General features: G+C 42.5%; 1 protein-coding gene and 1 non-coding gene across 4 annotated transcripts in view; both read right to left on the bottom strand.

Annotated features, from left to right (window-relative positions):
• The window catches only part of TEX14 (testis expressed 14, intercellular bridge forming factor), a 95,733-nt gene that overhangs the window by 60,769 nt on the left and 17,480 nt on the right, over positions 1-17,484 (bottom strand). For all 3 annotated transcript variants that reach the window (XM_044248582.1, XM_044248583.1, XM_044248584.1), the window contains exon 2: positions 1,287-1,401. In XM_044248582.1, the coding sequence (XP_044104517.1) occupies positions 1,287-1,401 (115 nt within the window). The remainder of the gene's footprint in view (positions 1-1,286; positions 1,402-17,484) is intronic.
• On the bottom strand, positions 3,293-3,508 carry LOC122907949. Its single transcript, XR_006384803.1, has one exon. It is a non-coding gene; the product is annotated as a small nucleolar RNA U3 (small nucleolar RNA).

Genomic DNA, 17,484 nt, shown 5'->3' with positions numbered 1-17,484 from the left:
CTGACTCCACTTGGACCCACAGGCATCTGATTTTATGAGTTCAATAGGTCCCTGTCATCACAGCATTTCTTTTGAGCACTTAATAATATAACCTCCCCCCAGAAATTTCCCTTCACTTTGATCAAAAGACATTTTTTTAAGTCACATGAAAATAGTCCTATCACAAAATACAAAGAGGGGACTAGCCTTCCCCTCTTTGACAATATCCTTTCCTACCTCCTCCTGCCATCACGGGGACTTTTGAAAAAGGAAAATCAAAACTGAGTTCTTAAGGCCTGGGCTCCTGGTCTCAGCTCTAACCATTAACATACCATTATAGGCTAGTCGCTTAAATTTTCTGGGCCTTAACTCTTAACCTGGAATATTAAATCTTTGAATGATTTGATCTTTAAGGGATCCAGGTCTAAGCCTCCACAAAACTGACATAACTGCAGACGACTGGAAAATGCTGCATTTTTGCTGAGAACTCCAGGAATTCTCAGTGTGGCCACCTATAACACTGTTACCTGCAAACAAGTGAGACAGCCCTTTGTTTCTCAGCTTTAAAATTAAACATTAACACAGGACAGAAGAGTATATATGAGTCTTAGAAGGAAACAGCAAAATGTTCACTGTATTTTCTCCTACTAAGCAAGAAACCCTATAAAAAACAAAAACCCCCAAAATCTTCCAACATCAATACTTTACCTTTTTAAAATACATTAAACAGGGCTTCCTTGTGTAAGAAGATAAAAATGTCACTTTATGACATTTATGAGTATATTCTGGAATTCCTGTAGGAATCAGCTAGAATCATGTTTCTGGTTCTGTTCAATAGGAACTGTAAAAGTACCTGCTGTCCCCTCCCTCTTGGAAAAAGTGGTTGTGAAGATCAAGTGAGCTGGTGCCTGAGAAAGCCCTCTGAAAAGCAAAAGTGCTACACTGTTCCACATTAAAAGGTACACCAACTATGAAACTGAGGTTCTTCTGGACCACAAGTACAAGAGCAAGGCAAGCGATTCTGATTAAGTGATCCCAAATATATTACCAACTTGGTTGGTAGGTTTATTGAACTGATTAAGAATCATACAAATTATAACCTGAGTGGAAATATGCAAAGGGTACTACTTAATAAATAACAATTAAGTTCCCATTATTTTACTGGACCTAGTAAAACTGCTTAGAAATGCATTTTATTGATATAAATTAGCAAAGGCTCTTTTAATATCTTCTCAAACTATTTTCCAAATGCCCCAACTCATCTTAAAAGCATACTATTTTCTAGATAGTGATATTATTATACTTACTGATTTGGATCAGATCCATAATCCACCAGAACATCAACTAATTTCGTAAGACCTAATAATGCTGCAACAAAAAGCGCAGTCTGTCCAAGAGAATTAACTGCATCAACATAAATCCCTGCAAAGTAAGTTGAAAAAACAATAGAAACATCAGAAAGCTTCATGAAAACAAATCTGGACATATTCTTTTTTTTTTTCTTCTTCCAATTTATTTATTTTCAGAAAAACAGTATTCATTATTTTTTCACCACACCCAGTGCTCCATGCAAGCCATGCCCTCTATAATACCCACCACCTGGTACCCCAACCACCCACCCCTCCGCCACTTCAAACCCCTCAGATTGTTTTTCAGAGTCCATAGTCTCTCATGGTTCACCACCCCTTCCAATTTACCCAAAAGCACATACCCTCCCCAATGTCCATAACCCTACCCCCTTCTCCCAACCCCCCTCTCCCCAGCAACCCACAGTTTGTTTCGTGAGATTAAGAGTCACTTATGGTTTGTCTCCCTCCCTATCCCATCTTGTTTCATGGATTCTTCTCCTACCCACTTAAGCCCCCATGTTGCATCACTACTTCCTCATATCAGGGAGATCATATGATAGTTCTCTTTCTCCGCTTGACTTATTTCGCTAAGCATGATATGCTCTAGTTCCATCCATGTTGTTGCAAATGGCAAGATTTTGTTTCTTTTGATGGCTGCATAGTATTCCATTGTGTATATATACCACATCTTCTTGATCCATTCATCTGTTGATGGACATCTAGGTTCTTTCCATAGTTTGGCTATTGTGGACATTGCTGCTATAAACATTCGGGTGCACGTGCCCCTTTGGATCACTACGTTTGTATCTTTAGGGTAAATACCCAGTAGTGCAATTGCTGGGTCATAGGGCAGTTCTATTTTCAACATTTTGAGGAACCTCCATGCTGTTTTCCAGAGTGGTTGCACGAGCTTGCATTCCCACCAACAGTGTAGGAGGGTTCCCCTTTCTCCGCATCCTCGCCAGCATCTGTCATTTCCTGACTTGTTGATTTTAGCCATTCTGACTGGTGTGAGGTGATATCTCATTGTGGTTTTGATTTGTACTTCCCTGATGCCGAGTGATATGGAGCACTTTTTCATGTGTCTGTTGGCCATCTGGATGTCTTCTTTGCAGAAACGTCTGTTCATGTCCTCTGCCCATTTCTTGATTGGATTATTTGTTCTTTGGGTGTTGAGTTTGTTAAGTTCTTTATAGATTTTGGACACTAGTCCTCTATCTGATATGTCGTTTGCAAATATCTTCTCCCATTCTGTCAGTTGTCTTTTGATTTTGTTAACTGTTTCCTTTGCTGTGCAAAAGCTTTTGATCTTGAAATCCCAACAGTTCATTTTTGCCCTTTGCTGCGGCTGAGGTCGAAGAGGTTGCTGCCTGTGTTCTCCTCAAGGATTTTGATGGATTCCTTTCTCACATTGAGGTCCTTAATCCATTATGAGTTTATTTTTGTGTGTGGTGTAAGGAAATGGTCCAATTTCATTTTTCTGCAGGTGGCTGTCCAATTTTCCCAACACCATTTATTAAAGAGGCTTTTTTCCATTGGACATTCTTTCCTGCTTTGTCAAAGATTAGTTGACCATAGAGTTGAGGGTCTATTTCTGGGCTCTCTATTCTGTTCCATTGATCTATGTGTCTGTTTTTGTGCCAGTACCATGCTGAAATCTAGACATATTCTTAACAAAAAACAAATTTGTCTCCTAATAGCTAAGTAAACTAAGAAACTCTACACACTAGCTACTCATTACAAAGAAACTATGGATTCTAAAAAAGTGGTGGGGGTGTGGGAGGTTGGGTACGAGGTGGTGGGTATTATGGAGAACATGGTGGGTATTATGGAGAACACGGCCTGAACGGCATGGCGAAGAAATGTTTTTTTGAAAATAAGCTAAAAAAAAAAAATAACAAACACTCAACACCCACACACGCAAAAAGAAGAAACCTTAAAACTAATTTTAACTAATAAGGAAAACCACTCAGACTGCGTTCTCTCCCTCTTACTTCCCAAAAAAGAGAAGAAGAACGATCATCAATGGCAAATGGCAGTTACAAAACGCAACACCAAAAGCCGGCTTCACGCTCAGAAGAGAACACCACGCCTCCTCCTCGTGGTTTTGGGTACTCTACACATTCAGAGAAACTTCTCTAGTAACAAACTATAGAAATGATCCCTGAAAGTATAGTCTTAACATCACGCTGCCCGACTTTCCGGGGTGAAAGAAAATCATATACATTTTACATATGGTGACTTTTCAAAATAAAGTTACCATCCTTCAAAATGTAGACTAGCATGTGTTTTCCAAATAACTGTTCCATTACCAAGTTCGACAAAGCGTTTTAGAAAATACGTTTCAGAAGACATTTCAAGTTATCACTAATTAACATGCAGCTGATAAACAGCCAATCGCACGGCATTTTTCCCCACTCACCCCTTTCACCCATTGCCCGGCAGTTCCGACTCGTCAGTTTTACGTAGACTGCTGACGACAGCAAAGCGCGCCGGAACTCCAGGACGGGCCTCAGTTTAGACCGACAGTGGAAGCGGTGAATCCTTTCTCCTCCCTCCTCCCTGCGAGGAAAACCTAAGTGGATGATAAAACCCATGACCCAAGCCAAAGACAGTTTTCCAGAGCACTCCCGGTTTTTAAACTTCGTCCCGTCTAATTACCAGCCATATACGCGGTCTTTGGGATTTTTTTTTTTAACAAATCAACTAATTTTTATTTACATAAAAGGCGTACTTAAACAAAACAATACATAATTATGCTTAAAGATTCAGGAGCTCTCGGGAACCTGGGTGGCTCAGTTGGTTAAACAACTGCCTTCGGCTCAGGTCACGATCCTGGAGTCCCAGTATCTAGTCCCGCATCAGGCTTCCTGCTTGGTGGGGAATCTGCTTCTCCCCCTGACCCTCCCCCTCTTATGCTCTCTCTCTCTCTCTCAAATAAATAAATAAAATCTTAAAAAAAAAAAAAAAAGAAAAAGAAAAGAAAAGGAAAAAAAAAAAAAGATTCAGGAGCTCTCAGCTCTTGGTCTAAAGACAAAACTCCACATAGCTTACCAGGCCATCAGTGGTCTGGCCCACACACCAGGTCTCCAGCCTTATTTTGCACCAGATTCCTTTTCGCTTCAGTCATACTGAACTTCAGCCTTTTTGCTCACCATATTACCTTCTGCCACAGAGCCTTTGCAAAAACTCTTCCCTCAGACAGGAGTTCTCCCTTCCCCAGCTTAACTGCAGTTCATCATTAAGACATCTGTCCAAGCGTCATTGTCTCAGGGAACAGTTCCCTGACCTCCTTAATCAGATCCAACATTTTCTCTGTGTGATTATTTGATTAATGCCTGCTCTTTGCGTGAGACTATGTCTGGGAAGGGCAGAGACTATGAAATGACCTTGTATATTCACAATATGCCAAACACCTAGTACTAAAAGAATGAATCTAAGCAAAGGTGTCTAGTGTAGAGAACTGGGCAAGACTGGGGTCCTTAACATTGCAATCTGTCATTTTAAAGTCATGGGGGGGAAGAGAGTCACAAAACATTTTACCTAAATAGACAGTTGAGGATGGAGTCCTGGAGCCCACTAATATTTTAAGGGGCAAGTTGAAATGACAAAGCCAAAAAGTAGGGAGAGAAGGAAACCAAAAGAGGTAAGAGAAAAACCTGAACAAGTGGGTCACAGTGACAAGGGAGATAAGAGTTTCGGGGCGCCTGGGTGGCTCAGTGGGTTAAGCCGCTGCCTTCGGCTCAGGTCATGATCTCAGGGGCCTGGGATCGAGTCCCACATTGGGCTCTCTGCTCAGCAGGGAGCCTGCTTCCCTCTATCTCTCTCTCTGCCTGCCTCTCCATCTACTTGTGATTTCTCTCTGTCAAATAAATACATAAAATCTTTATTTAAAAAAAAAAAAGAGTTTCAAAAAGGAGGATCAGTCAACAGCATCAGACTGGAGAAATGTAGTGAGAAGGGTCAGTGTTCTTGGGGCACCTGTTCTTGGGCCACCTGGCTCAGTGGGTTGGGCCTCTGCCTTCAGCTCAGGTCATGAACTCAGGTCATGAACTCCTGGGATCGGGAACCCACATCTGGCTCTCTACTCGGTGAGGAACCTGCTTCACCTCTCTCTCTGCCTGCCTCTCTGCCTACTTGTGATGTGTGTGTGTGTGTGTGTGTGTGTCAAATAAATAAAATATTTTTTTAAAAAAGAAGAAGAATCAGTGTTCTTGCTGAGAGCAGTGCTAGTGGTGTTCACATTTCTTACTGCTTAGGTCTCACTATGTTACAAGTATGTGTGGCATGTCTTCTTCCCTCCCAGACTTCTCCCCTAACCTTCAGGGCAGAACTGCCAAATTTCTCTCTCTTCAGTACCAGGTAAACTGACTTGACCTACCTAGCCTAAGAGTAGATAGAGGAGAGCAACAAAGAACAATGTGGGAAGACAATTCTCCACAGATGGCTCCTATGTCTCCAAAATCAGGAAAGCAAGGTACTAACTGCTCTGTATTCTACACTATCTTTTTGAAGATGTTTATATACCAGACTTTGGAAAATACAGTATCTTCTTTTAGACCAAAGGCAGGCATGCTCACTGTCCAGTATAATAAAGATAACAGTTTCTTTTGGAGCAAAGGGTACACTATCCATTATAGAAAATAAGCTCAGGGTGCTTCTGCATACAGCAACCCACCATATGTGCAATGTTATATAGCTCTTTGCACGGCTCTATGGGAATTAGGGCTTGAGCAACCAGCACCAAAAAAACTAAAAGTCTAACTACTGTTGTTGCTATGAGTAATAAACTATCACTCAATTCTGCAGGCGCCTGGGTGGCTCAGTGGGTTAAAGCCTCTGCCTTCGGCTCAGGTCCTGATCCTGGGGTCCTGGGATAGAGCCCCGCATCAGGCTCTCTGCTCAGCAGGGAGCCTGCTTCCCTCTCTCTGTGTGCCTGCCTCTGCCTACTTATGATCTGTCAAATAAATAAAATCTTTAAAACAACAACAAAAAAAAAACTATCACTCAATTCTGTGAACCAAGAGTCTCCTGTCTTCTGCCTGCTTCCATATACCTGAAGCTGCATAATTTATAAAATCATAGATTATTCATACTTCTTGATAGGAAGAAACCACAGTTTAGGAAAGCAGACTGGTTAATTCCTGGAGCTCATGAAGTAAGAAATTAAATCAACCATGGCCTCCAAAGGCTTAGGGAGGCACTTAGAGAGGCAGACCAACAATTCTTGAGAAGATATAAATGGCTGCAGAGAAAAATAGGTAGAAAACCACTGTCCCCACAATTTACATAACAGCCTTTGGGTAATTTCCTAGTAGAAAAGATTTATTCACTAATTCACTCATTCAACAAATATTTATTTCAGGCCAGCCCACTATAGTCACATTGTGACTGATATAAAGGTGACCAAAAAAAAGTCCCCCAAGAAGTGACCAAAGGCAGCTTTGACATGTTACAAAGACTGGACTAAAAAGGTCAAAAGACCTAGGTTCGAGTGTTGAAGTCCTAATGACAACCCTTTTTAGCCTGGAGCCTCCAGATGGGTTAGTCACCTAATCTCTGGTCCTCCCAGGAAGCAAGACCTGATATTAACAAGGATGTGTGCCAGGCACCATCCTAATGCAATCCTCACAATAGTACCATACAATAGGAGGAAGGTACTATTATCACTGTTTTCTGGACAAAAAAAAAAAAAAACCAACATGTAGAGTGGGTGGGCAATTTGCCAGAGATCACACAACAATCTGGCTCCAAAGTCTCTGCACTACAACATACGTCTCCTTCTCATCTTAACTCCTCACCCTTGTTGCTCAAAATTTCAGAAGGCTTTCCTCACTAAACAATGCTGTTCATAGCATTAAACAAAAAGGGGAGATAAAGTATTAATTTCTGAGAGCAGGAAACCTAGATAGCTTTGGGAGAAAGCAGAATAATGGGGTGTAAAGGGAATAAGAGAATAAATAATGTGTGTATAGGAAGGATGGATATTTCACCTTACTCTGCAGTATTCAATAAACCAACATAAAATGGTGCCTTGAGTTGAATAATGGGATAAAAAAGATAAACTTGAAGCTTGAAGAAAATAAAAAATGAGAAAACATTCAGAATTTGAGAAGAGGTGGGAAAAGACACTTTCCTAAATGCTGTTAGGAATGTGAAGTGTTACAATGCTTTTGGAAAGCAATGGGGCAATATCTATGAAAAGCTGGAGCCAGAAATCCCACTTTGAATACTAAAAACCCATTATGTAGTGGCACCTGAGTGGCTCAATCGGTTAAGCGTCTGCCTTCGGCTCAGGTCATGATCCCAGAGTCTTGAGATTCAGCTCCACATTGCGGTCCCTGCTCAGTGGGGAGGGGAGCCTGCTTCTCCCCCAGCTTATGCATGCGTGCTCTCTCTCTCACAAATAAACAAACAAAATCTTTTCTTAAAAATAAAGATTTTACTTTTAAGTACTCTCTACACTCAACATGGGGTTCAAACTCACAACTCCAAAATCAGGAGTCTCATGCTCTACTGACTGAGCCAGCCAGCCAACCACCACTGTTGGGAGTTGTTTGTCTGTTTGTTTTTTAAAGATTTCATTTATTTATTTGATAGAGAGACACACAGCAAGAGAGGGAACACAAGCTGGGAAGTGGAAGAGGGAAAAGCAGGCTTCCCACTGAACAAGGAGCTCTGATCCCACGACACTGGGATCATGACCTAAGCTGAAGGCAGCCACTTAAAGACAGCCAAGCTACCCAGGCACCTGGTGTTGGGAGTTTTTTTGATTACTGATTCCATTTCTTTGCTGGTGATCAGTCTGTTCAAATTTTCTATTTCTTCCTGTTTCACTTTTGGTAGTTTATATGTTTCTAGGAATTTATCCTTTCTTAGAGGTTGTCCAATTTGTTGGCATATAGTTTTTCGTAATTATTTCTTACAGTTATTTGTATTTCTGTGGTGTTGTTATCTCTTCTCTCATTTGTGATGTTATTTGTTTAAGTTCTTTCTCTTTTTTTCTTATAAAGTTGGGCAAGAGGTTTATCCATTTTATCGATTTGTTTTTCCTCAAAAAACCAGCTCCTGGGGACACTTGGGTGGCTCAGTCAGTTGGGCATCTTCCTTTGGCTCAGGTCACGAACCCAGGATCATGTCCCACATCAGGCTCCTTGCTCAGCAGGGAGCCTGCTTCTCCCTCTGCTTGCTGCTCCCTCTGCTTGTGCTCACTAGCTCTCTCTCTCTCACTCTCTCTCTGACAAATAAATAAATAAGTTCCTGGTTTCATTGCTCTATTATTTTTTTAGTTTCTATATCACTTATTTCTACTCTATATTATTTCCTTCCATCTGCTGGTTTTAGATTTTGTTTCTTCTTTTTCTAGCTCCTTTAGGTGTAAGGTTATGTTATTTATTTGAGGTTTTTCTTGCTTCTTGAGATAGGCCTGTATTGTTATCAGCTTCACTCTTAGAACCACTTTTGCAGCATCCCAAAGGTTTTGGACTTCTGTGGTTTCATTTTCATTTGTTTCCATATACTTTTTTATTTCTTCTTTTATGTCCTAGCTGACCCATTTATTGTTTACTAGCTAGTCAAAACAGTATGGTACTGGCACAAAAATAGTCACATAGATCAATAGAACAGAATTGAAAACCCAGAAATAAACCCATAACTATACAGTACATTAACCTTCATCAAAGCAGGAAAGGATATCCAATGAGAAAAGGAAGTCTCTTTAACAAATGGTATTGGGGAAACCAGATAGCAACATACAAAAGAAAAAAAATTAGATCAACTTTTTTTTTTTTTTTTTTTCGAGAGAGGGTGAACAAGCTAGAGCAATGTGGCAGGGGGACAGACAGAGGAAGAGGGAGAGAGAGAGAGAATCTTAAGCAGGCTCTACACCCAGCATAGAACCCAACACAGGGCTCGATCTCATGACCCCGAGATCATGACCTGAGTCAAAACCAACAGTCAGACACTTAACTGACTGAGCCACCCAGGCATTACTTTCTTAAACCATAACAAAAATATATTAAAAATGGATTACCAATCTAAAAGTGAGACCTGAAACAATAAAAACCCTAGAAGAGATCACAGGCAGCAAACTCTTTGACATCAGCTATAGCAACTTTTTTCTAGATAGGTCTCCTGCGGCAAGGGAAACAAAAGCAAAAATAAACTAATTTCATTAAAGTAATAAAACTTTTGCATGGTGAAGGGAACAATCAATAAAACTAAAAGACAACCTATAGAATGGGAGAAGATATTTGCAAATGACATATCTGATAAAGGGTCAGTATCCAAAAGATATCAAGAAATTAAACAGCTCAACATCCAAAGAACAAATAATCCAATTAAGAAATCGGCAGTTGGGGCGCCTGGGTGGCTCAGTGGGTTAAGCCGCTGCCTTCGGCTCGGGTCATGATCTCAGGGTCCTGGGATCGAGTCCCGCATCGGGCTCTCTGCTCAGCAGGGAGCCTGCTTCCCTCTCTCTCTCTCTGCCTGCCTCTCCGTCTACTTGTGATTTCTCTGTGTCAAATAAATAAATAAAATCTTAAAAAAAAAAAAAAAAAAGAAATCGGCAGTTGGGGTGCCTGGCTGGCTCAGTGGGTTAAAGCCTCTGCCTTCGGCTCAGGTCATGATCTCAGGGTCCTGGGATCCAGCCCCACGTCGGGCTCTCTGCTTAGCTGGGAGCCTGCTTCCCTTCCTCTCTCTCTGCCTGTGCCTCTCTGCCTACTTGTAATCTCTGTCTGTCAAATAAATAAATAAAATCTTAGGGAAAAAAAAAAAGAACAGAAAAGAAATAGGCAGTAGACATGAATACACATTTCTCCAGACATCCAGGTGGCCCATAGACACATGAAAAAATGTTCACCATCATCACTCACCATCAGGGAACTGCAAATCAAAACTACAATGAGTTATCACCTCCTACCTCAGAATGCTAAAATCAACAATGAAAGAAACAACAGGCGTTGGTGAAGATGTGAAGAAAAAGGACCCTCCTGCACTGTTGGTGTTAATGCAAACTGGCACAGACACTTTAGAAAACAGTATGGAGGTTCTTCAAAAAGTTTAAAAAAAAGAAAAAGAAAAAAAAAAGGATGCCGGGGTGGCTCAAGTGGTTAAGCATCTGCCTTCAGCTTAGGTCATGATTCTGGGGACCTGGGATCCAGTTCTGTGTCAGGCTCCCTGCTCAGTAGGGAGCCTGTTTCTTCCTCTGCCTCTCATGAATAAATACATAAAATCTTAAAAAAAAAAAAAAAAGTTAAAAATGGGGACGCCTGGGTGGCTCAGTCCATTAAGCATTTACCTTTGGCTCAGGTCATGATCCCTGGGTCCTGGGATAGAGCCCTGCATTGGGATCCCTGCTCTGCAGGAAGCCCGCTTCTCCCCCTCCCACTTGCCCTGCTGTATTCCCTCTCTCGCTGTCTCTCTCTCTGCCAAAAAATAAATAAAATCTTAAAAGAAAAAAAGTTTAAAATGGAACTACCCTACAATCCAGCAATCGCACTCCTGGTTATCTACCCAAAGAATACAAAAATACTGATTCAAAGGGATATATGTACTCCAATGTTTATAGCAGCCTTATCTACATTAGCCAAGACATGGAAGCAGTCCAAGCACTCACTGATTCATGAATGGATAAAGAAGATGTAGTATACATATACAAAGGAATATTATTCACCTATAAAAAGGAATGAAATAGGGGATCCTGGGTGGCCTAGTGGGTAAAGCCTCTGCCTTCAGCTCAGGTCATGATGTAAGGGTCCTGGGATCAAGCCCAGGATCAGGCTCTCTGCTCAGTGGGGAGCCTGCTCCCCAGCCCCCCAACCTGCCTCACTGCCTACTTGTTATCTCTGTCTGTCAAATAAATAAATAAAATCTTTTTTTTTTAAGATTTTATTTATTTGACAGGGAGAGGTCACAAGTAGGCAGAGAGGCAGGCAGAGAGAGAGGAGGAAGCAGGCTCCCCGCCGAGCAGAGAGCCCGATGCGGGACTCGATCCCAGGACCCCGAGATCACGACCTGAGCCGAAGGCAGTGGCTCTACCCACTGAGCCACCCAGGCGCCCCTAAAATCTTTTTTAAAAAATGAAATATTGTCATTTGCAACAACATGGATGGTGCTAGAGAGCATAATGTTAAGCTAAATAAGTTAGAAAAAGACAAACACCATATGATTTCACTCACATGTAGAATTAGATTTGCCAACTTTTTGCAGCTCCTGTCAAATGTCTCTTATTTATTTATTTATGATTTTATTTACTTGACAGAGAGACACACAGGGAGAGAGAGAGAACACAAGCAGGAAGAGTGGGAAAGGGAAAAGCGGGCTTCCAACCAAGCAGAGAGTGGACTCGATCCCAGGACCCTGAGAATCATGACCCGAGCTGAAGGCAGACGCTTAACTTACTGAGCCACCCAGGCACCCCAGATGTGTGCTTTTTAAAGGAAAGATTTTTCAGCCTTTGAGCCTGAGACTTTCAGCTCCCAGGAACTGTGACTACCCTTCTCATCTCTCAAAACAGCAGAAACTCCTGGGTCCTCCTTCACAGATGTTAACAGTGGAGGTGCTACACCAAAGCATTTGGCTCTGTACCATAGGACCTGTCAGCAAGAGAACCCTGGAGCTGTGGACAAAGTACAATGGTGCCGAGTTTGGGTGTAAATGGTTTTACCTGGAAATGACCAAATATTTAACTAGGTATGTGATTATACTCAGATTCATCTGAGCATTTGTTGGAGTATGTAAAAATAAAGATGGAAAAGGAATGGAAATACTGTCAGTAGGAATACATCTTTAATTCTTATCCCTCCCTCTCTTCTTTCATTCACTCAACAGTAAAAACAACAACAACAACAAAAAAAACCTCTGTGGTGTCTGGGGCTCAGGTGATTAAGCAAACAACTCTTTAAAAAAAAAAAAAAGATTTTATTTGACAGAGATAGAAAGTACAAGTAGGGATATCCTGGTAGTCCCAGGATTGAGTCCAGCATGGTGGCTCCCGGCGCAGCGGGGAGTCTGCTTCTCCCTCTGTCCCTCTCCCCTACTCACACACTAGTGCTCTCTCTAGTGCGTGCACACTCTCTCTCTCTCTCTCTCAAATAGATAGATAGATAGATAGATAAATAAAATCTTTTAAAAATTAAGGGCCATGCTTAATTAACATAATACTGAATGACAGCCAGTCACAGCCTGCCTCTTTATTTATTTATTTATTCGTTTTTAAAGATTTTATTTATTTATTTGACAGACAGAGATCACAAGTCGGCAGAGAGACAGGCAGAGAGAGGAGGAAGCAGGTTTCCCGTGAGCAGAGACCCTGCATGGTGCTCAATCCCAGGACCCTGAGATCATGACCTGAGCCAAAGGCAGAGGCTTTAAACCAATGAGCCACCCAGGCACTCCAACAGCCTGCCTCTTTAAAGCCTGGGAGGCATTCCCTCCACAGATCTAGTAAAGCAGCCTCACCCCTGAAAGCAAAAGGAAATGACAGGCCTTTGCTAGTAAGAAGCAAGGTGATCCTGGCGATTCACAGACCTGTACCCCTGGGGATAAAAATAGATTATATGTTTATTAAAAAATAAAAAATAAAAAAATAAAGATTTTAAAAAAGAAGAAGTAGCAAGGTGATTCAAGAGATCAATAAACAATAGCAGTTGCATGAAATCACAGTCCTAAGAGCTTTCAAATGCTGGTAAATTACAGACAGGGTACCATGACTGTGGCAGGAAGGGGAACCTGGTGGCTGAGAACCAATGCTGAAAAACAAAGCCTTTAAGGTTTGGGGGTAGTGCAGTTTTCTGCACTACCTGTTCACACTTCTTTTTTTTTTAAAAAGATTTTATTTATTTATTTGACAGACAGAGATCACAAGTAGGCAGAGAGGCAGGCAGAGAGAGAGGAGAAAGCAGGGTCCCTGCTGAGCCGAGAGCCCGATGTGGGGCTCCATCGCAGGACCCTGAGATCATGACCTGAGCCGAAGGCAGAGGCTTTAGTCCACTGAGCCACCCAGGTGCCCCCTGTTCACACTTTTTGAGTATGTATGTAAGTATGTATTTTTTGAGTAAGTTCAGTGCCCAACATGGGGCTTTAAACTGGCAACCCTGAGATTAAGAGTTGCTCTAATGACTGAACCAGCCAGTTACCTCACCTTTTGAGTTTCTAAAATAAAATTAGTTTGGTGGAGCTGACATTATTAATTTGAAAGAGGACTTTGCCTGCCTCCATTTTACCTCAAACTTTTCTTTTTTTTAAGATTTTACTTTTTTTTATTTTATTTATTTATTTATTTATTTGACAGACAAAGATCACAAGTAGGCAGAGAGGCAGGCAGAGAGAGAGAGAGAGAGAGAGCTGGAAGCAGGCTCCCTGCTGAGCAGAGAGCCCGATGCGGGGCTCGATCCCAGGACCCCAGGATCATGACCTGAGCTGAAGACAGAGGCTTCAACCCACTGAGCCACCCAGGCGCCCCTAAGATTTTACTTTTAAGTAATCTCCCCATCTAATGAAGGGCTCAAACTTACAGCCCAGAGATGAAGAGTCACTGGCTCTACTGCCTGAGCCAACCCAGGTGCCCATGACTTAACTCAGGCAAAAAGACCCTGCAGAAAAAAACATAACTTGTTGGGAACCAAAACTACTCCCTCAAGCAACCATGATTGCCCTGAGCCAACAAGACCCACCCGGGATTGACTCCAGGGCAGCGATCCTTTTAACCTTCACTGGCTGTCTGGATGTACCCACCACCCACCTTTGCCCTCCATTTTCTTTATATAAGCCTGGAAGTATTTGGGGCATTTCGGAGATCATAGACACTAGTCTTAGACACTAGTTTGCTGTCTTCCCAATGGTGACTTCACTGAAATAAATTCCTTTCTTATTCTACCACCACTTGTTTCTCTGCCTTTGGGAACCCCAGAGCCAGGTATTCCTGCACCCCTTATGTGCCTGCTATAACTTTAGTGCCAACTCTTAACACTATTAGCTACTATGTAGTGAGGGCTTTACAGGTACCAGGCATCATTCTAAGTGCCTTACATATTAGATAAACGCAGTTGTTAGTCGTCCTAGTTTTTTTTTTTTTTTTTTTAAGATTTTATTTATTTATTTGTCGGAGAGAGAGAATGAGAGCGAGCACAGGCAGACAGAGTGGAAGGCAGGGTCAGAGGGAGAAGCAGGCTCCCTGCGGAGCAAGGAGCCCGATGTGGGACTCGATCCCAGGACGCTGGGATCATGACCTGAGCCGAAGGCAGCTGCTTAACCAACTGAGCCACCCAGGTGTCCCTAGTCGTCCTAGTTTTATGGATGGAGAAACTAAGACACAGATTACGTAACTTGCCAAAAGTCACACAGCTGTTAAATAGCAGAGCTGGTAAGTCACCTTCACCTTTATCCCGCTTTATTATGTTCTAAAATACTATTCCAGGTACTGAGCATACAGAGGTATGGAGGTGAGTAAAGGTTCCTACTCTCACTCTGAGTTTACATTCTAGTGAGGGAGAGAGACGACAGCAACAAATACCCAAGACAATGTTAGATCATGAGGCATGCCAAGGATTTTAAATGCTGTAACTGAGAGAGATTGGTGTCTACTTTAGATTTGGGTGGTCAAAGAAGGCCCTCTTTGGAGGTTACATTTACACAGAGAAAACAGTGCAAAGATTCAAAGAAGGGAACAAAGTGGTATATTCCAGCAACTTGAAAACAGCTAGAGAGCTGTTCAGGGTATGAGTATCAGGGTATGAGGGAGAGGTGAGGTGCAGGCAGAGGCCAGATATCTGAGGGTTTTCTAGGCAAGGTTGAGGTCAGGGGAGTCTGGATTTTAAGTGTGAAGGGAAGCCACCAATAGGTTTAAAGCTGTGAGGACCAGTTTTGAGGCCACTGCCTCAGGTGTCTTTGGGATAAATCATGGTGGCTTGCATTTGGGTGTATGTAGCAAGAAAGAGGAGAAACTTGGGCTGTTCTGGAAGACGAGTCAATAGGATACACTGATGGACTTGGTGAGGGCGGGTGAGGGAGAGGTTTCAAAGGTGATAAGTTGGTTTGTGCCTGGGAAAAAACCCTGGTGGATCGAGTTGCTAATAGGGAAGACTATGGAAGAGACAGGGATTTCTCATTCAAGGGAAGGACTTTTTCAGAATGAGGGAAAGAAGCAGTCAACCACTATACTTGCTTTATTTACTTGGACACTTAACAACAATCCCATGTGTTGATGCTATTATTACTACATGCTACCTACGTTAGAGGAACAGACTTAAGAAATTTCTCCAGGGGGCGCCTGGGTGGCTCAGTGGGTTAAACATCTGCCTTAGGCTCAGGTCATGATCTCAGGGTCCTGGGATCGAGTCCCGCATCGGGCTCTCTGCTCAGCAGGGAGCCTGCTTCCCCCTCTCTCTGCCTGCCTCTCTGCCTACTTGTGATCTCTCTCTGTGTCAAAAAAATAAATAAAATCTTAAAAAAAGAAAAAAAAGAGGGACGCCTGGGTGGCGCAGTTGGTTGGACGACTGCCTCCGGCTCAGGGCGTGATCCTGGAGTCCCGGGATCGAGTCCCATATCAGGCTCCCAGCTCCATGGGGAGTCTGCTTCGCTCTCTGACCTTCTCCTCGCTCATTCTCTCTCTCACTGTCTCTCTCTCTCAAATAAATAAAATAAAATCTTTAAAAAAAAAAAAAATTTCACCAGAACTCACAGCTAGTAAATAGCAGACCAAGGTGTCAACTCTAGAGCATACACTTCCCTTACAGCCCCCAACCTTTAAAGATGACCAAGAACGAAAGTGAAAGCTTGGCCACTGTAGATCCCAAAGGAGAAAATCAAGGAGGAAATACACAGTACATAGCTAAAGTGGAAGAAAGAGAAATTAACTATGATCTGGGAAGGTCCTTCTGAGACCAGGAAGCAATCTCAAAGCTTCAACAGCAGGGAAGGAAAGGAGGCACACTGTCAGCACTCTCAGGAGATACGACTTTTTTTTCTTTTTCTTTTCCTCCCCCACCTTCTTTCTTTCCTTCTTTCTTTTAATTCTTTTCTTTCTATTTCTTTTAGGTTTAAGTAATCTCTACAACCAATGTGGGCTCGAATTCACAACCCTGAGATCGAAGTTTGCATGCTCTATTGACCCAGTCAGCCCAGCACCCCTCATTCCTTTCTTCTCATCTCTCCTACCCTTCCTCACCAGCCTCCCTCAGCAAAGATTTTGCCTCACACGGGGCACAGAACTAGAAGCTATCATTTGAAAAACCCTCACTATGGTCTCATTACACAGACGAACTGCCTACCTTTGTACTCCCCGTCAACTCTGGCCAACTCAAAAGTCCTGACCCTGGAAACCACTCTCTCCTAAATCTCAGTTTCTCCTGCTCTATCCAGTCCTTCCATCTGCTCTCAGACTTGTTCTCCCACCTTTATTTTCTTTTTTTTAATATTTATTTATTTGAGAGAGGAGAGCGAGTGCATGGGGGGTGGGGAGGGAGAATCAGACTCCCCACTAAGCAGGGAGTCCAACGCAGGGCTCTATCCCAGGACCCTAGGATCACGACCTGAGCCTAAGGCAGATGCTCAATGGACTGAGCCACCCAAGTGCCTCATGTTCCCCCATCTTTAATTCTCCCATGTCCCTATCTACAACCCACATCCTACATCTCCTCCCCCCTCCAATGCATATCCGCCTCTATACTTTCCATCACAGCTTGATCTTCTGGGAGCTCTCTCCACCCAGCGGCAAGCCCTCACATCCCTTCATTGATCAGCCCATCCCAAACCAGTTTCTATATCAACCACAAGACCAGTAAAGTCACCACTAAATGCCATGGATACCTTTCTAGCTGTATCTTAATCTCTCATATGCTTTCAACACATTTCTCTATCCCACTTTCCTTCCTTGCCTTTGATCAAGCATATTCATCTGGTTTCCATCGTACCTGTTTGGCTCTCCCTTCTCAGTCTGCTTTGGGAGTTCTGTCTATTAACGTCAGAAATTTCTCCTAAATGTGCCCTAAACTTAATTCTACCATCACTTCCCACCACATTGCCCTATGTAATTCAGTTACTCCTCCATTCTCCCCATCTTAACATAAGGAACCATTTGCTCAAGCCATGAAACCTGACAATTATCCCTCACTCATACGGAACCAATCCCCCAAATCCTGCCAATATTAAATTTCTT

Source organism: Neovison vison, chromosome 5, assembly GCF_020171115.1.
Source record: "Neovison vison isolate M4711 chromosome 5, ASM_NN_V1, whole genome shotgun sequence".
NCBI lineage: Eukaryota > Metazoa > Chordata > Mammalia > Carnivora > Mustelidae > Neogale > Neogale vison.
The sequence above is the reverse complement of the archived record's forward strand: the minus strand, read 5'-3'. Positions and strand labels throughout refer to the sequence as shown.